The following is a 21,228-nucleotide window of genomic DNA, read 5'->3' as shown; positions in this document are numbered from 1 at the left end:
CATCGGCTGAATATCACTAACACAGCACCTGGACCGTAACACTGACTCTTTTTGTACACGTCTGTGGTCAATTCAGCTTGAATTCTCTTTTTTTTCTCAAAGCTAGCTTTTTAAATGTCTTATGTTTTTTTTAAACGTGGTCTTTAAATATTGTGGTTTTATTTATTTGTCTTTTCCAGATGGGGCGGGTAAAGAAAAATCTTTCAGTGAGATTTTTCTTGTGATTCAGATGAATGTGTGTGGAGAATGTACATCTGTCTCCCTCCTTTCACCCTTTTTGTTAACTGCTACATCCACTCTTCCATCCTGCCGTGGATGTGTTTTGAAGTAGAACCCGACAGATATCAGATGAAACTTTATCGCCAAATATAATGAGTACATGTACGTAGTAGGTCGGAGAGGCTTATTGTTGGTATTGGCCTGAGCGCGGGAGTCTATCCCCGTTTCACAATGTACTGAGGTGGAGCGCAACCCCTACCATCAGCTCCCAGTACTTACCGGATGACTTGCCACACCCAAGCCGTGCTACTCATACGCTGAGTTATCGGGGCCCGGGATCGAACCCATGACCTTGTGGTCGAAAGGCGAGTGCTCTACCGACTGAGCTACCCGGACACAAAGCAGATAACAAGCTCAAGATGCATCGCATTTCGACTTGTGAGCTTGTATTTAGGCTATTTCTAGTAGTTAATTCAACTTAAGTTTGGTTTATGTGTATTTTATATTTACTTGTTTGTTCATTGTATAATTAAAGACATGCAGAAATATGTTTTTCACACTTTTAGAGCATATCCGTAGTCATAATGGGGACATAGTTATCAATAGATCCCCACAAATGAAAAAATACTTTTGTGTATTTTAACACCAAAAGTCCCTAAAAGTCAAATTAATTACAAAATAGCGTAATTGCTTCCTCTCAAACAAAAACCTAATGCATGATTACATGGGCAGGAACTAACCAATTTCAACCAATAATATGATGAAATCACCAGTAGAGGACAATGTTACTCTATTGAAAGATATAAAAGATGGCAGACGCAGTGTTTATAAACGGACGCAGCAAAGCAAACTATATATATATATATATACACACCCCACTTATAGTTGCTTGAACATACATTTTTGAATAAATCATTTTTTGTGTATCTTTGTCAAGTCTGTAAAAGTCAAAACTTAATTACTTCCTGTCAAACAAAAACTTAATTACATTAGCAGGCCCCTATGAACAATCATGCTTTCATACACCTGTGTGATTCCCATATCTCAATGTTAAAAGCAGCTGATCCTCATGATCGAGACACTACAGCTGCTACTTTGTTCTTAATTTAATTCAATATGACGGCCGGACGGTGCATTACAAACGTTCTCGTTTTATACTTGAACAATACGCTAAAATATGTAACTGAAAACATTTGAGGTGAACAATAGGCAATGCAGTAACAAACGTGCTTTGGCACTGCCTCTCTCGCTCTGTCTCGTGATGCACGGGTGCTGACACAAGGCAAAGGAAAGTCTACTAGGCTGTGATTGGCTGAGACAGAACCAGCCTCTGTTTTACTTAGAAATTTAACAATAAAGGTCACAACCAGCCTCTGTTTTACAAAAAAAAAATTACAATAAAGGTCACAAAGAAGCCATTAAATGTTCTTTTCATATATTGAAGTTAAATGTTCTCAAATAGAAACTTCAATCAAATCTAAGTTCTTTAATTGATTAGAACATTTTGCACATTTTGACAAACTATCCGTCAAAACGTCTGTAATTGGTGGGCTAGGACTATAAAATAGGATCGGCATTGGATCCAAAAATCTGATTGCAGTCGGGCTCTGGTTTGAAGCCTACTTGTTTCGTACCTTGTACTGTTATCAAACTTATTGTAGTGTTGAGCCTGGGTTATGTAATCCAGTTTGTTGCTGTCTGATGACTGAGATTCCTTTTGTGTATCCTAATTTTAAGGGTCTATATACCATATGTCCGTGTGGGGATCCCTCTTCTTACTACAAAGAAGTGGGTAGTGTCTGTTACTTTTTGATCGAGGGAGACGACCAGTGTAACCAAGTGTAAATCAAATAAAAAAAAACATTCAGTCTGACCTTATTGTACATGGCGATGTAAGCAACACAGCTGCAGCTAATACAATAAATAATGAGTGTTAGATGTAGGTGTAACAATGTAGCAAGCATAGACAGTAGTCAACAGTATTACCAATGCACATTGGTACACCTAAATCTATCATACCCATTATTAATTGTATTAGCTACGCTGCATTGCTTACATTATGGTGTGCTATAAGGTCAGCCTGCCATGTTTTACCCTTCTGTAGTTTTCTAAGCTGTACAGGAAAACAAACTATACAAATTGGCCAATGGTTTTATGCCCATTTAATTCAATCCAAACAAGATCTTACTGTCTACCACTCATTGAGAATTGACAGTGCCAAGCAGATTTTCCTCACCAGTCAGGGGCAGGTGACTTTGAACAGAGCATGTGACTCTGCAGCATCAGCAATTGGGAAGTGGGATGCTTTGTAGCATGACGACAGCGATTGAGACATCACTTCACTTGGCTAAGAGGTGTAGTCTAGGCCTTACAGCGCAGACGGGGTTGTCGGCTAACCTGCCTGTGCTGTAAACCTCTGCTCCTGCCTCCCTGCTGCTTTTCTTGTCTTTACTGTTATCGCCCCTTTTTTTTAGATGTCTCGCATAATCCAAGTATATGATGAGGAGAAACAGATTAATAACCAGGTAAGCCGTTTCAAATAGAGCACGGGTGTCCTGCCCCCCGCCAAGGCTCCAGAACCATTCATTTGGAATTATGATTTCACAAGGAACACGTGAAACGAATTTAACAAAGTCTCTGAAATTCCAAAAGATCTATAAGTCTACCAGCAGATGCAGGAATCCGCAGTTTCTACCTGGTGTTAAAAAAGAGGGGGGAAAAAAAGAAACTAAAGCCATAAAAATATTAATACAATATTTTTGTATGAGTCTACTGGTAGATTGTTGGATCATTGCATTGTGCGGAATGACTCAACAAAGAGACCCATCATTATGAAATATTTGACACAAAATAAGAAATTATAAAGAAAGGCAGCCAGGAGCGGTGGTGGAGGCAGGATACCTATGCTCTGTCTCTGTACAGTAAGGATGAACTGGGACTGGCCTGCCACAAAGAGTCCTAACCAGCTCTAATGTTCTCACAATCCCTCCCTTCCTACCTCCTTTGTCCTCTTCCCTCTCCCTGCAACACTCCCCACTCCATCCCCCTTCGCCAGGTGGGCTCGGAGATGGCGATAGGTGGCAAGGCGGTGAGCATCCTCTTCGAGGAGAAGCTCCTGGAGATGTACCCCGACCAGAGCTTCCCTGAGACACCAGAAGACGAGTTGGCAGTCGCAGTCGCGGAGGAGGAGAAAGAGCAGGAGCAGGAGGCCACAGACGACTCTGGAGATGACTTCGTACAGCCCAGGCGCAAGAGGTTAAAATTGGATGTTATGCACATAAAGTGAGATTCGAGACTCATCTCTGAAGTTGGAGGACAAGAGAAGAGGGGAACAGCCGTCTTCCTCATCCGCGCCGCGCTTCTCCGTTTTTCTTTTTAAGCCGACATGTCAAGAGACAAGAATGATCGTACGTTTCTCTCATCCCTTGCCTTGGACAGATCTGTCACGATGCGTATTGAGATCTGCCTTTGTCTGGACATTTTGAAGACGGAACGATTGAAGATCTGCAATCCTTCATCTCCCTCAGTTCATGGACACGCGAGAACTCTATTGTACAGACTTGAAAATATTATTTTGTTTTGCGGTAATTAATTTAATGAACGGTCCATTTCTTTTTTTTCTATTACCATGTTTGTAGATTTGTTGTGACAGTTGCTTTACAAAACATTTGAAACTCTCATTCCCAGGTCTTAATGTATAATATATATACTTTGACATGAAACCTATCAAGTATTTGTATGACTTTGTGGAAGCATTGTGTAAATAAGAGAATCTAACCCAATGAAAGTATTCCTATAGATGTTTGGGTGAGTCATCAATAAAAAGCTGTTCTTGAAATATATCCTAGTGTCTAAAGTGGTGGTGGGTAAGGTTGGGATGGTCAGTTAGGGTGTTGCTTGGTCTTAGAATAATTGGACCACAATTTGTAAGGTTTTACAATAACATTAAGTAGGCTATTTGATCATTCCATGGTGTTTTACTGTAAATAGCATAACATGTATTTTTTTAAATTTGATCACTGTAAAACGTGGGGGGGTATATAATTCTGCATCTTTCTACCGTTTCAATTATTATATTCAATAATATAGACTTTAAATACGTTAACCTATGAATTGGCGTAGGCTCATAGACATCTATAGTAACAAGTCTTTTTTTTCTATTATCAGAAGAATTTCCAAAGGACTGTTTTCAGATAACAAGTTGAACCATTATTAGACTCGACTTCCTTCTCAATTAAACATTGTAATAACTAAATAGTTCATTTTCAAGGGCATTTGGTTCTGACTGAGCCCTACTTACAATAATGTACAACAGTGTCACTGTGTTATTTATTGTAATTTCAAGGCTTGTCAACCATGTGTGTTTACATTGTTGACACAAACTGATACTTGGGTTGGGTGTCTGGGAGACTATATATCTTTGACCCAGGGTCACTCAAATGTCACTTAAAAACAGTGTTTCTCGATGTTAGATCCGGAGACGCCCATACAGACTGTTAGGACGTCAGCTTTAGTTACTTTGGAGATTTAGACAACATACATTTACTGATGGCAGTGTGTAGGGGCCCTAACAGGATAAATTAGTGAAATTGGAAGTGATGAAACAAAAACACGAGCAGACAAAGTTGGAATCAAATTATAGCCGATAAATGAGGTCTCTCTGCTGATTGGATGACATTGGTGACCCACCTGACTTTTTTTTCTGTTCATTAATAAATAGCCTACTAATAAGTAGGCTATACTTTTACATGTACTTGTGAAGATAGACAGAATTTTTATTATAAGTGTCCTGCACCACAAGATGCCCAGCCCGCACCGGCTTACAAGACACAATTTACATACACGAAGATACCCCACAAACATAATACATAAACATATTGATTGTCCAGGCTGTGAGTTACGGATACATCGTTCTCCAATGCAATTGCCATGCCTCATCTCATCTCTATGAATTTTCCTAAAACAAATAACTTCCTTAGTGAAGAGATCCAAAATAAATCTGGATTTTTATCCTGGAGTTTTCAAATGAATAATGTCCTACATCATTGTACAGTCAGTGCACAGTGAAAAACTAAATGAAACTCATCCTCCTGTGAAAGTGACATTTTAAAAGGAGGTCTTTCATTCTCACGGTATTTCTACATTGATATATTTTCTTCTGGTGGTCCCTGGCACAAAACATTTTCAAATGGTGGTCGCGGGCAAATGTATAACAATGTAAGGGTCCTTGGCATGAAAAAGGTTGAAAACCACTGATGCAGGCAATTAAAACACAAATCGGACTGCTGCTTCCAGTCAGCATCGCCAGAATTGCAAGGTAGAAGTGTGACACTTTTTTCAGCAGATTGTAAAAAAAAAAAAAAAAGTGTTGTCTCCAGGAGGAGCTGACACCAGTGCTTAGTCAGCAGGACCAGTCAGCTGATTGAATGTCATTTCTGTTTCACTGTTCACTGTTGGTTGCATATGTCATTTCCAGCACATTCAAGTGGCCTCTTCTCTTCAGTGGCGTTTTAACCAGCCTTATCTGCAGGTAAGAAAACTTCCTGCTCACTCTATCTGTAATTGATTCTAGTTCTCTTGATCTACATGACATTCGATGGCTAGTTTGGCCACACATCGCATCCACAGTTAATGGTAATCGGTGCAATATGTAACCCATTGTTATTCGCTGTGGATGTGCTATGTGTGGCCATCAAAAGTCATATAGATGAAGGGAACTCATCGATAATCACATTTACATACAGGACACTCATATAGAGGCATTGTCTGACCTCTTGGTCGTGGTGGCACGTGAAGAGCAGTGGTGGAAAAAGTACTACCTTGTTTTAAGTATCAATACTGCAATGTAGAAATACTCTGTTACAAGTGAAAGTCCGGAATTAAACATTTACTTAAATAAAAGTACAAAAGTATTGGTATAAAAATGTACTTAAAGTAGGCTACCGAAAGTAAAAGTAATGTCCCATTTCACGTTTTCAAATGTATACAAATCTTTTGAAAATAGCAGATCTACAAGCTCACATTGTGAGCTTGTAGATTGGTTATTTTCAAATGGCCCAAATGTAATAGGGCTGAAGTGGTTACTATATGTTTTGTAATAATAATCAACATCTACAAAGTAATTACATTTTTCAAATAATTGTAGTAGACATAGCAACGCTTTGACACTAATCATGCTGTGTTTTATCTTGTTTTTCTAAAGCAAAAATATAGACAAAGAAATGTATATCAGGTATTTTGGGCATGCGACACCGTTGTAGCCTTCTACTTAGTGGCCTATAAAAAAATAGGATCAACTCATAGAGGCAATGGAATAAAAAGTTGATAGTGTAGTGTTCAGTGGTGGAAAAGTAGGCCTACTGTTGTTTTACTTAAGTAAAAGTATCAATACTGCAATGTACAATTGCAGGACAATACTCTACAAGTATAAAAGTCCGGAATTCTACATTTACTTGAGTAAAAGTACAAAAGTATTGGTATCAAAATATACTTAAGGTAGAAAGTACTCATTATGCAGAATGTCCCATTTCACAAGTTTTCACAAAAGTGTGTAAAATGTATGAAAAAATATTTTTAAAATTGCAGATCTACAAGCTCACAATGCATGAGCTTGTAGATCGGCTATTTTTGAGTGGCCGCCGAAATATACATAGGACTGAAGTGGGTAATGTATGTTTTGTAACAATAATCTAAATCAACAAAGTAACTAACTCATTTAGTAACTAAAGTGTTCAAATAATTATTGTAGTGGAGTAAAAGTACAATGTTTGCCTCTGAGGTGTAGTGGAGTAAAGTAAAAGTTTTGGACATTGGAAATACTCCAGTAAAGTAAAAGAAATACCTCAAAATTGTACTTAAGTACTTGTACTTGAGTAAATGTACTTAGTTACTTTACACCACTGGACTAGTGTTACATCATGAGTGAGTTTCAATGGATGATGTGATGAGCAGCGTTTTTTCCTCATCGTCTTGTGAGAATGCAGAGTTCGTAGAACAAGAGGCCCTTTAATGTGGGGCTCAGACTAATGAGAGAATAATAAGCTTAACAAGCCTTGTTGATATGTGAGCTCAATGTGTGAAATGTTCACAGTACAATCCTCAGTGTTGTAACTCAGAGTGTAGGGGAAAAGTGGTGGAAAAAGTACTTTTTGAGTACATGTACTTAGTTACTTTAGACCACTGGGCATAAACAAACTCGACAAAATGTGTAAACAAATGGACTATTTTGTCCTACACACAAAAAGCACAACGTCAATGTCATGGAGGCAGCCAGTCTGCGATTAACATTCAGTGGTATAGTAACATTTTTTTAAAGTACATTTACTTAAGTACAATTTTGAGGTATTTTTTTTTTTACTTTACTTGAGTATTTCCAATTTCAGTACTTTTACTTCTACTCCACTACATCTCAGAGGAAAATATTGTACTTTTACTCCACTACAATTATATGAAAACTTTAGTTTATACTAGTTACTTTGTAGATTTGTATTATTATTACAAAACACACTAATCACTTCAGCCCATAATATGGGCATTAGAATGTGCCAATGCGTGAGGGGGGCCGTGATTACTTTTTTCATTTATTTTTCATATATATTTGTAATGTTTATTTTATTTGAAAGTGAAATATCCTTTCAAGTTCATCCAAATATTCAAAGAATAACGTGAATGCTTCAGTTTTTCTATTTGACAAAAAAAGTAAACGTGTATGTACGTACTATACTTTTTTTATTTTTACATAATAACATTTTTATTTTATAATTACATTATTATTACCACATTTTTGTTGTTTTGCTCCAGTCAGTCACAGCTGATTGGCCCTCTTCCGGTGACGTCACATGACACGAGCACCAATCAGCTCGATGGAAACCAAGTTGTTTACAGTAACACTGTTTTTTCATTTCCTCACTGCAGTCAGACGTCTGAAACTGAAAGGCTCTTGTGGGACTAGTGCAATAATCTACAGCAATGCAGGTAAGATGATCGATGATTATTTGACTATTATTATTTATCCTATTTTGATTCGATCTCATGGTTGGTATTTAATTGCTGTTGATGTAAAGTTACATCATGTAACGCCACAGGCTGAACAGAACAGATCAGCTGTATTGTTATCAGTGTGGCTACAGGCTAGCTAACGTCTATGAACGTTACCCCCCGGCTGTCTGGGCTTGTTGTGTTGACTTAGTAGTCGGCGGTCACATGTCGTTGTTGACTCGTTGCCGTCCTGGACTGGGGGGGGGGGGGGGTCGCTGGCGAGAAGTTGTATTATCGACGTATTTAGCGACATATTGCAAAACTGAAGGTATTGGCTCAGTCCTAACGGATGTCTTCAGTAAAAACGGGGTGGGAAAAGGTGAACACGGAAGCTCTTTGTGGAATTCTGCGGAATATAATTTCCTCAACCCGTTCAGTAGGCCTACATACTTCAGCAGGACCATGTCGTTGGATAATAGGTTACAAAACAAAGTTTATGCCGCAGCCCCTGGATAGAAACCCCCTATCTATTGTTTTGCTGACTTCTGCTTCAGTGGTTGGTAGAGCATGATCAACCGATATGTACATTCCCTGCTTTGTTTCTCTGTCTCGCTATCACGAGCCATTAATTCAAACGGAAACCGAAACGCCGCTCTATCTATATATTATCGATGTCCTCACACCAGGACAATGGAATGTAGGTTGAAATCTGAGATGTTTCCTTATGAAGTACCTTTGACCCTCACTTAAAGACAGTGAATCAAGAGGGGTTTCTTTGTCACTCACTCATTCAGGTAAAACAGTGACATGCGGCATGTCCTGATAGAATGTGCTAACAAACAGCAATATAATAAACAACAAGATAATGATGAAGATACTACTGTATTATAATGAGAAAAGATAAATAAATAGATAAGAAGATTGAAAATGAGGTTAAAAGTTGAGGGGAGGATAGGCTAATACAATGTGAGCTGAGGTAATGTATGTATTCATCAGGTACACATATCTATGTACAGAAGTGCAAGTAACAGTATGAGCAACACAAGCATGGTTATTTATCGACAAATTACGTTTTTGTTTGACATCAAATATTATGTTTTCATTGCTGACTGTAAGATTCAGTTTGACTGTTGATGAGACAGCAATGGGCCAGATGTGGTCCACTGTATGCAAGGCTGCCTCCTTGTTATAGTGTTGTAATGTTATTTATTACAATATAACTTTACTAATAGTTTTTTTCCCCTCTAGATGAATACGTGGACAGATGGAGTCCTCACGAGGGGGACTTTAGGAGGAAGCCCAAGCAGCGAAGGAAACATGTCTACCCTGTGTCCTAATGGGACAAAATGGGTTTGGGATGGGCTTGGAGAATGTGCCGAGGATGGCAGAGATATGGCCAGTGTCTACCTAGGTCTTTTTTCCATTCTCTGCTTCATAATGTCCACAATGCCGTAAGTGTTTGTTTTGGTATCTCAGGTTGTCATAAGGTTCAAGTTTTTATACCTGGCGTCATTAATTGCGTTGGGCCTTTGATTGCAGACAGTACTACAGTTCATGCAAAACTGGGAACATGGACAGTGCTCTGTCCATTTGGTTTCTTCTGCTGTGGCTGGGAGGTGACAGCTGTAATCTCATCGGGTCCTTCTTAGCGGATCAACTTCCACTGCAAGTGAGTAGTACCTAAATATCTAAAATGATTGAACCAGCCATAGGGTGTTAATCTGGGGAAGGGAGCAGGACACACATTGAAAACTGGTCCTGGGATCTTCGGGTTGTTTTACATTTTAAAACCCATATCTAATCATGAACAACGAGGTGTATGATTGCTATCATTCCTTGTTCAATATTTGTATTTACAGCAGATGAATTTCCCCTCCACAATGGGTCCTAGACCACAAGCCGCTGTGTCAAGAATACACAATACTATGGGACAGAATAGAGTTAATAGACAGACAGGACAATCAGTTATGCTTGGTGTTATATATTTAGTTCATACATTGTACAGCCGTACATAGTAACAGCTGCCCTCCCTATTGTGTAGGGAGAGTACATAATTATTACCTCACCAGCTACTGCTAAACTGAGTCATTCAGTCATACCAGAATCCAATCCAGTTATCCAAATTCTACTGAGTGCCCCAACACTCACCTCTTGAGTGACCAACCAAATATTTAGGCAAATTGCTGTAAAAGGTGCTTTAAAACAATACAAGATTAAAAGACTTTGTCTCATGCTTATATGTGCAGCAGAATGTTTCATGTGTAATGTCCAACCTATAGTACACAGCTGAGTATAAAACCTATAAAAAGGTACTAATACAATAAGTAAAACAGTGTAGGTACACCCAGTGGTGTAGTGGTGATTTTTTTGGCGGTGGCAGCGCTACGTCATGCATGCATGCACGCACACAGCCACCGATTTGAAATAACCTCTTAAATGTGTATATTCATTATTAACCCACACTATATCACATTTTATTCTCTACTTCTCTACAAAATCATGATCAATTTACCTTGAAGAAATTCAGTTAATTCATAAATAAATCAGCCACTGCATGTTATCCAAACGTTCATATACTTGGACTGCTTCATAAAATCTGGAGGCTATGCCTCCTTTAAGGCCTGAGTCCGATTCTTAAAATGCTAACATCCTAACAGTTTTTTGAAAGAAATACTGTATATAAAATATTTTTTCCCGATTTTCAAAAATTCAAATCTACAAGCTCGTAGCGCGGCACTCTGTTGTACGCTATGAGCTTGTATATCTGCTATTTTTGAATAGCCAAATAAATCTTAAAGTGACACAGATGCGTTCCAGGTCTTAATGGGTTAAAAATACCCTTACAGTACTTAACAGGTCACACACTGGCCATTGATATGCAGGCGGGGGTCATTCCTACTGTATGTTAATTTGCGCTACTGTCACTCACTCGGCAGCTTTTGTCAGACTGTGTGAATGGTTGTTTTTGATCGATGTTTGATCGTGACGTGAGATTAGGGATGCCATGGTCACACAGGCACGTCCGTGCATGTGCGCTTGTGTCAGCTATGTGTTATTGTTCGAAGTAAGTTGACCGCAGTCTCGCACGTGCATGCCTATGCATGTGCTGGTGTGGGCACATAGCCCAAACAGCTGTGGGTGCGCCGCTTCCACCCGCTTTTGTGGAAACACCTAACAAGTATATAGAATATACTGAGAGAAAAAAAGGTATCATTATGAAAGTGCATATCATACTCCTTAAGACAAAGAGATACATACATATTTGAACAGAGCCCGCTTCGAAGTGCCCAGTTCTCAAGTGCCCACTAAGCAAAAGTGTTTAATTCTGTATTCAGGATTACCTGTCATTAAAATATCCAAACAGTGATGTCCTTTTTGTCACCTTTTTCTGCTTAGCTGACTGACATGTCTCTCTTTCTCTCTCCTTCAGACGTACACAGCCGTTTATTATGTTCTGGCTGACCTGTTGATGCTAGGAATGTACAGTTACTACAAAACGAGGAACATGGACCACGACAGTGAGTTGTTTTTCACTCTCCAATTTGTTTTCCTCCTTGAGCAGCACTCAAATGGGCACAATATCTGTCTGTCAAAGCCACTGTCAGTAGCCTCTGTTGCATGAATCGCATGCATTAAAGAATTCATCTGTAGGGCTGTTTTGAATACCTTTTGAGTCAAGATAAACCTTTTATTTGTCCCCAGAGGGAAATTCAGGTATCATAGCAACATGGTTGAATCGCGGGCAGGGTAGAGAGGAAAGGTACAAAAAAGTACCACAACAGCAGCATGGTAATTATACCAGGGATAATACGTGAGCAGTGATACTAAAGCCAAGTCTAGTTTTGTCAAGCTTCAGATATTCTGCACCTTTTCCGAAACTAATATACTTTCTGTTGTTGTGTTTTGTATGGTGTTTTATTGTGATATGGATCCCCCTTGGGTCTGAAATAAAGATTGAATTGAATTAATATCTGTATTTATTTCAAAGAATGTAGTTAACAAACAAAACAAGCCTCTTTACACTTTTGTAGTAAGTGCATTAAGCCGTACCTCGAAGGCCAGTCACATCATCCAACATCCAGGCTTCACTGGTGTCATGTCTGTGTAAATCCAGGAAATGCCAACTCCTGAAAGTGACATAGTATTTGATAAACTATGCATGTAAATAAATCGCTCAGTGAATCTTAGTTACAATGACATTGTTCTTGTGAAGTCGTTTTGTACTTATAATATGTGAAGTATTTCTCTAAGATCACTAGGCTATGTCAAATTAGAGGCAAGCCTACTGTAAACGTGCCACAGCCTTGCACGGCCTTGGTGGCAAATGGCAGTAGTGATCTTTATAAATGCTTCATCTCAAAAGTACTTCACAAGAATGTTTGTGTAAGAGATTAGCTGAATTCCTTTTTCGTGTGTCTGTGTGTAATTTTGGCATGCATAGATTAACTATACACGGCAATGGCATCTTGTCTCTACAATGAGGAAATGAAAGTTAACTTATTATTAAGAGGGTGTGAATCTCATATAGTTAGATTGTTCTTGTGAACATTTTCTTTTACTTGGAAGTGTTCCTAAAGGTCGCTATGACTAACACCCACATGTGGCCAGCAGCTGATTAACATGGGTGCAAATTGAAATCATTTATGCTCCACATCAAGGGGCAAGGCTTGGATATTTACGATGAGGCCAACACGGAAGCTTATGAATGGCCAGAGTGAGGCACTGTTTTACCCTGCGCCGACCTGCAGTGTCAGAAATAATTTATTTTAACGCAAGTGAATGGGTTTTTGACAAACTTTAGACTAGATTTTCTTACCGTAATAAAAATTGTCATAAATTCTATATGCTTCCAGTCGCTAGTTTAAAGTCTCCTTTCAATCATCATGATATGTGTTTTGCTAAATTATGGTCCCATTTATTCTAAAATTGACGATAAAGTACTAAAGTAGGCTATGCTCCAGGAGGGGCGGGATGATTTGATTGACAACCTACACAACCAATAGCATTCATTCCCCGCCCTACTCTTGATTGACAAGCTACCCAACCAATAGCATTTTTGGGGGTTGTTTTCCGGTTCGCTGGTCACGTGTCTGGTCTCAACCAATAGCGTTTGAGTTCCGGCGTGGCCAACTGTATATATTAACGATGGCGGAATGCACGTTCATGAACTATCGGCTTCATTTTCGTTCTGTAGAAAGCAGGGGAGTGGCTTTGTCCATTCTTTTTTACAGTCTATGCTCCACATCAGCTCTGGGGGAGAAAAAAAGAAAGAAAAATATTTTTCTCTTTTTGAAAATGTCCGCCTATGGACATGCCCAATAGGGACGCTAGGTTGACGGTGGTTAAAATGAACATTGATAATAACCCATGTCCACCTCTCCTTTAATTCAGATGTTAATTCTGTTCCTTGGACACTGCTGGCAGTTAAGACTAATGATCATATAAAATCCACAAACCAGTACATTCTTTATGATTTTTACAATTTTATATCCAACCGGCCACATGATTGTGTCATAGTACTGCAACCTTCAGGGCAACGTGATTCATGCAAGATCTCTTTCTTTCTGCAATGTGTCTGTGCTGAGCTCCCCTAGATCAATACTATAATAGTTAAGACTGAAGAGTTAATCCCTGAACCCTCTAACAACGTGGTGTTGTTATTGTTATTGTGCTCTTTGTTTGCTTATTGATGATCTTTCCTTCCTGGAGGAATTTGCTCGGCCATGTCTCCCAGTATTGACAGCAAACCCAATGACAGGGTAAATCGGGGATGTCAAACCTGCAGTCCACGGGCCACAAGGGGGTCCAATCCGGCCTGCCAGATGTTTATGAAAAGTGACGCTGTTCAGTTCAATGCACTGCACTTTGATAATTAATCAGCATTATGATTATTTGAGGATACATTATGATGTATTGAGAATGATTAATTGTGTAGTTATAGCAGGGACATTATTCTACATTTCTGTCTGCTTATGTGCAATTTCGAATGGTTTATTATGAATGGTTGGGCCTCCCAAAACCATAATTAGCATAGGCCTCAAGGCCTGTGACCTAAAATGGAACCTGAAAAAGTTTTGACACCCTTGGGGAAAATGGTCATGTAAATGCTACAAAGTAACTATGATACCAGATAAACATGAGTGCTACAGAGTAACTACGCTACCAGATAAATATGAGCGCTACAGACCGCAAGGACTTTCATGAACGACCTGTTAAAAGGAATTATCCTTATCCTAACTATGATACCAGATTAACATCAAAACTAGCATCTGGCTAAATAATATAATTAGCATTTGTGGTCAAGCATAGTATGTCTATATCTAAATGACCCCAACTTCTGCTCCGCTCTCCAGGTAGGATTCTGAATGTGGTGGCTTTGGTATGCGTCCTGGGCTTCAGCGCTAACCTTGCAGTCTTCCCCGGACCACTGCACCTACAGGATGAAACATCCTCTACGTTCAAAGGTCGTGCCTTGCTATCAGTCTCTGACAGCGGCACGTTCAGTTTTCAAGTGAAAGTGAGTGTCTCTACCTTTAGTGAATCAGTGACAAAAATCGATTCAAATGAACGTTTAGCATTATTTATGTGTTCAACTCGTGCATCTTTCACCCTCTCTCCAGGCTTTCACCACCAAGCAGATCATAGGCTTCACTATTGGCTCTGTGTCGTCGGTGCTCTACCTCTGTTCCAGACTGCCCCAGATGTACACTAATGTAAGTATTGACACAGGAGAGACACAGAATGGGATTAGTATATACAAGAACCAAAGTCAGAAATCTACAAGGGGAAAATGTCCCCAATAAATCATGGGGAATCTTTAAAAAAAGAACGTTTCTCCAGAAATATCATTTTCACATTCATTTGTTCCATTTAATTTCTTGTCATTAGCTTTCTGCACTCTGCAGCAACTCCTGCTGAATTTCCTGGTTGTATGAAAAATAGCACAAATCGCAGATCTACAAGCTCACACACAACTTGTTGTTATGCCTAGTGAGCTTGTAGAGCTGCTATATTCGCTATTTTATAAATAATGTATATAATAAAAAGTTGTTGTTTTTTTACATCTTTTCAAAATGTGCCCAAAATAGCGATGCCAGGGTTAATTTGATTTAAAAAACAAATCTGCACATAGCACCCTGGCATTTACAGAATGCTGAATAACATGGACGACTTCTGTCACCTAACAAAAGTGTCCTTGGCGCTCTGCCTGCAGTACAAGAGGAGGTCAACAGAAGGTGTGTCTTACTTCCTATTTGCCCTGGTCATCCTGGGGAACACGACGTATGGCCTGAGTGTGCTGCTGAAGGAACCCGATGACGGCCTGGGTGAACCAAGCTACATCATTCACCACCTGCCATGGCTCATAGGCAGTCTGGGCACTCTCACTCTGGATGTCATGGTATGTTTTGATAATGGCTGCTGGGTTCTCCCCAGCGCCACCTACTGGTTACGCTTCATGCGCTGCTCTCCTACAGGCAGATGGGCTTAGGTCATGTCTAGGGCTGCAACTAAATCTTCTAAGCCAGTGGTTTTCAACCTTTTTCGCATCAAGGACCCCCAAATTGACAAATATTAGCCCAGGGACCCCCATTTGAAAAGATATGCCAGGGACTCAACCATTTAAATTTCTTGGGGTTCCCAATCTACACTGTATCATCATCATCATCAGTGTTCATTTAACTCTGAGAGTGTACAAATGGAACCAAATGGACCCGTTAGGGTCCATTTGGTTCCATTTGTACACTCAGAGTTACAGACATATAAGGGTCAATTTGGTTGCTATCTTTTAATTTGGCTGGGGACCCCCTGAAACCCCCTCAAGGACCACTGGTGGTCCCCGGACCACTGGTTGAAAACCCCTGTTCTAAGCGATTATTCTATTGATTACTTTTTTTGATTAATCATACAAGAAGCACATTTTTATATTAACCCTAAAAATGTGAGTAGATTTTTTAATAATATACTAAATCGATTAGTCTGATTAACTACTTAATCCCAACTGTGTTGTGCAAAAATAGCTAAAGTGGCCAATCTGCAAGCTCATAGTGACAGTATTTCTCAGGTCTTTACCCTGCAAGGAATATATCACTTTTTGCCTTTTAGTGTTTTATCTGTGAAAAGATTTAGAAACGGCTCGTATCCAGGTAGGGGTAGTTAGGTTTTCAACATGGGATGTTTTCAGTGGAAAATTCTCATACCTCATAACAGTATGTAGTTTCTTATTGGTAGAGTATGTAGTTTCTTATTGGTAGAGTATGTAGTTTCTTATTGGTACAGTATGTAGTTTCTTATTGGTACAGTATAGTTTCCTATTGGTACAGTATGTAGTTTCTTACTGGTACAGTATGAGTTTCTTAGTGGTAGAATACAATACGTAGGTTCTTAGTGGTAGAAATCCAGCATGGCTGCACATCCCCATTCAAACCAACTTTGTGTTCTTTAAAATTATTATTAATTTCTTTATTTTAAAGCTGTGTAACTTGCTGGCCTGCAGGTTTGTGTGATAAACTGATTGTTTTCCCAGGTTTTCTAAAACATTTACATTACTCCCTGTTTCAGATCTCCTTCCAGTTCTTGATATACCGCCAACGCAAACCGCAAGAATATGGCACCCACAACGAGACCTCTGCTCTGCTGGGCTGATAGACCAGAACCAACCGCCCAGACACGCCTACATTCACAACTGAACCCCTCCAAATCATTCCTTACACATAATCACAGACAGAGACACAGGGGAAAAGATATTTTAGTGCAATTGTATAGATTTATTTATTATTTTTAAACTGTTTCTGATCTGTTTGTTTTTGTAATGGAAAGTATTTGGAGAATTCCATATTGTTTTCATGGAGGTGCGAGGTATGCTGTGATGTACACAGCAAAGTCTCACCATACTGTTTTTAATTGCTCTTAATTTGCTTTTGTTTTAAAGGGTTTCTTCCCTCCTGTCCGGTAGCTGAATGTTCTCTATTGGTTTTTAGGTCATAAGGCCTATTTTAAAATGTGAAGGTAGACATAAGGAACCTGTTGGATAACCTGGTTACTGTAAAATTATCCAACTGTTAGACTGTACGCAGTTTTCTGGAATATCATTCCACTGTTTGTAAAGTTGCCAAACATTTGACAATGATGATGACACTAGCCACTGTACAGACCTTTGTGATAAATAGAGACTTGTTTACAGGAGTTGAGAATAATGTCTACTGTGAATCACCATGACAGTATGTATAATTGTATTTTAGCTTCTGTGTAAATCTATATCAAGTATGTTAACAGTATGTTCAAGTACTGTTTTAATTGACTGATTGCACAGAAAGCCTTAATCTGTTTGTATTATTTTTCTCTCTTTTAAGATTATTATTTTTGTCAACCTTTTTGTGCTTTATTTTGATATTGACAGGAGGGAAAGAGAGGGGAGGTGGGTGATATGCAGCAAAGAGCATCGGGTCGGATTCGAACCCGGCCAGGTGTTAGAAGGACTTAGCCATGACATGGTATACTGTACCGTGCGCCTCCCTTTTAGATATTTTTCCAATGTAGATATTTTTTATTTTGTTATTCCGTTATAGATCTTGACATTTAAACAGTTGTTAATTTGAATGGGAGTTAACGGTCACACGCTCACTGTACTGCAAAATTAAGTGTGAATTGCATGCAGTATCTGAGGTAATAAACCTTTGAGCACAGATGAAGTCTATTTTGCCGTCACTTTATTCAGCACTAAAATCTGTTTGGTATTTGTGTTAAATGTTGAATCTCTTCAGTTGGTCAGTTGCAATCTACCATAAATCGACTGTGAGCTGTCTAAGGTGTTTCACTCCATTCCTTCTGTTTTAACCAAGCCATTGGGATAACATTCTGTAACAGTGTCATTTGAGGGAAGCACCGATGTGATTTTAAAAGCATGGCGTCTGATGAACCCAGGGCACTGGACTTGTCTCCTTTGTGCACTCCACTTTCATTTTTCAAATCTGTTAAGGCCGAGTCCTTTACTTGACTTTGACCCCTGACCTTTAGGCCCTGGCCCACTAGGCCTGTGTGGACCTCCTTACTGACCTGTTCCTGGAAAGGCCCTGACAACCACGCTGTTCTTCTTCATTAGTGGACTCTCGCTGTCACTGGGAATCCCTCCCTTTTTACACACACACACACACACACACACACACACACCACATTCCCTCACACTTAAACATGTACACACACATGCACATAAGAGACATTAAGGGCCCACCCAGTGAGGAAACAAGGTCAGAAGAAGAATTATCATGCAAGGTTCAACGAGGAGATCTGTGTGTATGGAGTGTACCGTTGAGAAACAGTGGCAGAGGGCTTGTTAAGCGGAGCAGGGGGTGAGCAGAGCAGGAAGAGACACTGATAGGGAGCAGCCATCCATCAAGGGGATGAACAAGAGGCTGTTTATAAACACACAATACTGGGAATGTCTTAATGAGACGGCTCCAGCAAACCCCTAGGCTCTCTTAACATGCCTGTCGTTCTGCTGACGTCTTGGCCAGTCATGTATCACAGTAAACTCACCGTACATCAATTCATATTCATATTAAATCGGTGCTTTTAGTCATTCAGTTGATGCTCTCTTCTACAGTGATGAGGATGAGATGGTAATACAGTACATCTCAACACTACAAGCAACCAATAGCATTGACCAGAAGTACACACAGCAGAATCCTGAGTGTTAGTTAACTTCCCAGAGTTAAGTTAAAATTCAAGATTTGATTGTATACGACCTGATTGGACCAGTCTCCTGTCGACCACACATAAGCTGTAGTTCATTTGTATTGCTTTTGGTTTTATTTCCCTTTTTTCCCCATCGTTCTCTAATTCCTGCATGTAAAAACATACAAAATAATCACTTCCCTCTTATTTTAAGTGGGAACTGTTTTTGCATTAACGTCACAAATCATAGTAACATAGCTATACAGTAGGCTACTCACCATGTGGAATCACATACTGTAATATACGCACAGTTTCACTCTGAGTAATTGTCTTGTTTGAAAGGGATGCTCTGTTGACTGTGTAGCATGCATGCGTGTGTGTGTGTGTGTGTGTGTGTGTGTGTGTGTGTGTGTGTGTGTGTGTGTGTGTGTGTGTGTGTGTGTGTGTGTGTGTGTGTGTGTGTGTGTGTGTGTGTGTGTGTGTGTGTGTGTGCGCGCGCGCGCGCGTACGTGTGTGCGTGCCGTGCGAGTGTGTGTGTGTGTGTGTGTGTGTTTGGACATACATGTCTGTATGTGTACACATTTTGCAAGTTCAGTGTGTGAGGCTGGAGGCTGGACTGCAGTCAATAGTACAAAATGTGAGGGGAGGGTTGAGCCCAAAACTATATCAAGACACGCAGCAGGCGAGACAGACCACCAGCAACACTGGTAAGTCCAAATCAGTGCATTGAATTGAACATTGATTTTATCAAAGTGCTCCTTTGAGATGCAGTGGATGTCAGAATGATGTACTGTTTGTCTTCTGTCCTAACTAAGGTCACACTTGATACAGTCCTGTGTTCATTTAAACTCTGAGTGTATATTTGTACTGTCAGAGTAAGACGTGACTGGGAAATAAGGACGAAATGGATAAATTAACTGCGGATTTCAACGTGTGTACAGTAACTGTCAGTTAAAGTGTAGATCTTGAGATTAAAACTCGGAATTGGTTGGTGGGACTCACAATTTAAAAAAAAACATGGGAATGCTGCCTGGGATATATATTGTGTCCAAAAAAAATGAAGATAGCTCTCTGTCACTGGAGAAGTGCAGTTCTAGTTTACTTACAGTGGGCTGTTGTGACGCCCTTGCTTTACATTCCACAAGTAGACAGGAGAAACGTGAGGCTTCCTAAGCTTTAGGTTTGATTTATGACATGTGCTTGTATGTGATGTTGTTTTGTGGGTAATTGAGTGAATTTGATCATTGGCATTCCAGTGAGTATTACCTTGAATTCTAATAACAATTGAATCTTTTGTTTTCAAATCTGTTACTGTGTAAATGTTTGTACTGTGTTAATGTCTTGGCCCTTTGCTATAACAATTCCCTGAGGCAATATACTGTATGTCATATAAATATAATTATTTTAGAAATTGCATGGCCTTCCTCAGAATTTGCATAGCTAACATCATTATTGATAGCTTAACTTGCTCCCACCAAAATTCACACACACACACACACACACACACACACACACACACACACACACACACACACACACACACACACACGCACACGCGCACACGCGCACACACGCACACACGCACGCATGCACAGACATACGCACGCACGCACCGCACACACACACACACACACACACACACACACACACACACACACACACACACACACACACACACACACACACACACACACACACACACACACACACACACACACACACACACACACACCTACACAAACACACACACGCGTGCTTAGACAATAGCCATGGACTTTAACCGCAAAATCCTTTGCAGCAAGGCCACTCTAATCTAAGCGCCTGTTTCCTGTTGCCATCAGTAAACAGTACAGCCCAGGCCGCTATGAGGCTGTGTCGTCCAGCAAACAGCTCTCTGATAAAGAGACACAAGCTGGACATTATGTATAAGGGTCCTCGTCTAAAGGATTTATGGCATGCTTACTGCTCAAAAGTGAATCGGGGCCAAAGAGGTTTTAAGAGTCTTAAGTCCGCTCTCAGACCCCTTCCGCCCTCCAAGCCTCCCCCCATCTCTTCTCCCTCCTCTTCTTCTTCCTGTCCTGTTGTGACAGCGCTCTCCTGTCCCTGTGGGACGAGCCCGGGCGTTCAGGCCACCGTCCAACAACAATGTGACACCTCCGCCACAGCGCAAGATCCATGGTGACATGTGTGCCCTTCTAAATACTGTCCCCATCTATCAGTGTCGGATGCTTAATAGTTGAACACCACAAGCTGGCCTGTCAGCTCAGCATGCTCATCATTGGTGCTCAGTTGCTTTCTTGTCCAGCCCCCCCCCCATTCTTTTTTCCTCAGAGGTCAAGGCCAGTTTGAGGGATACATTAG

General features: G+C 40.0%; 2 protein-coding genes across 10 annotated transcripts in view; both read left to right on the top strand.

The window, feature by feature from the left end:
• Positions 1-4,168, top strand: part of trim33 (tripartite motif containing 33) — a gene marked incomplete at its 5' end in the record, with an annotated part of 35,736 nt that extends 31,568 nt beyond the window's left edge. For 2 of the 7 annotated variants that reach the window (XM_084069230.1, XM_084069224.1), the window contains 2 exons: positions 2,694-2,744; positions 3,275-4,167. In XM_084069230.1, coding sequence (XP_083925356.1) covers positions 2,694-2,744; positions 3,275-3,505 — 282 coding nt within the window. In that variant the 3' untranslated portion in view covers positions 3,506-4,167. Of the gene's footprint in view, positions 1-2,693; positions 2,745-3,274 lie in introns of all 7 variants that reach the window. The other 5 variants (XM_084069229.1, XM_084069225.1, XM_084069227.1 and 2 more) reach the window with 5 other exon arrangements.
• Positions 4,169-8,119: 3,951 nt separating this feature from the next.
• slc66a1 (solute carrier family 66 member 1) lies at positions 8,120-17,885 on the top strand. 3 transcript variants are annotated; one of them, XR_014601663.1, is made up of 8 exons: positions 8,120-8,193; positions 9,445-9,647; positions 9,736-9,865; positions 11,627-11,714; positions 14,550-14,713; positions 14,817-14,909; positions 15,387-15,595; positions 16,756-17,885. XR_014601663.1 is itself a non-coding variant. In XM_084069263.1 (8 exons), exons 1-8 carry the CDS (start codon positions 8,188-8,190, stop codon positions 16,837-16,839), a joined length of 954 nt encoding a protein of 317 aa, XP_083925389.1. In that variant the 5' UTR covers positions 8,120-8,187; the 3' UTR covers positions 16,840-17,885. The 3 variants fall into 3 exon arrangements, 2 of the variants coding, with proteins under 2 accessions (XP_083925389.1, XP_083925390.1); XM_084069263.1 differs by having other exon boundaries at positions 15,410-15,595; XM_084069264.1 differs by lacking the exon at positions 8,120-8,193 and having other exon boundaries at positions 9,513-9,647; positions 9,740-9,865; positions 15,410-15,595.
• Positions 17,886-21,228: the final 3,343 nt, after the last annotated feature.

Source organism: Gymnoscopelus microlampas, assembly GCF_963454915.1.
Source record: "Gymnoscopelus microlampas genome assembly, chromosome: 10".
NCBI lineage: Eukaryota > Metazoa > Chordata > Actinopteri > Myctophiformes > Myctophidae > Gymnoscopelus > Gymnoscopelus microlampas.
The sequence above is the reverse complement of the archived record's forward strand: the minus strand, read 5'-3'. Positions and strand labels throughout refer to the sequence as shown.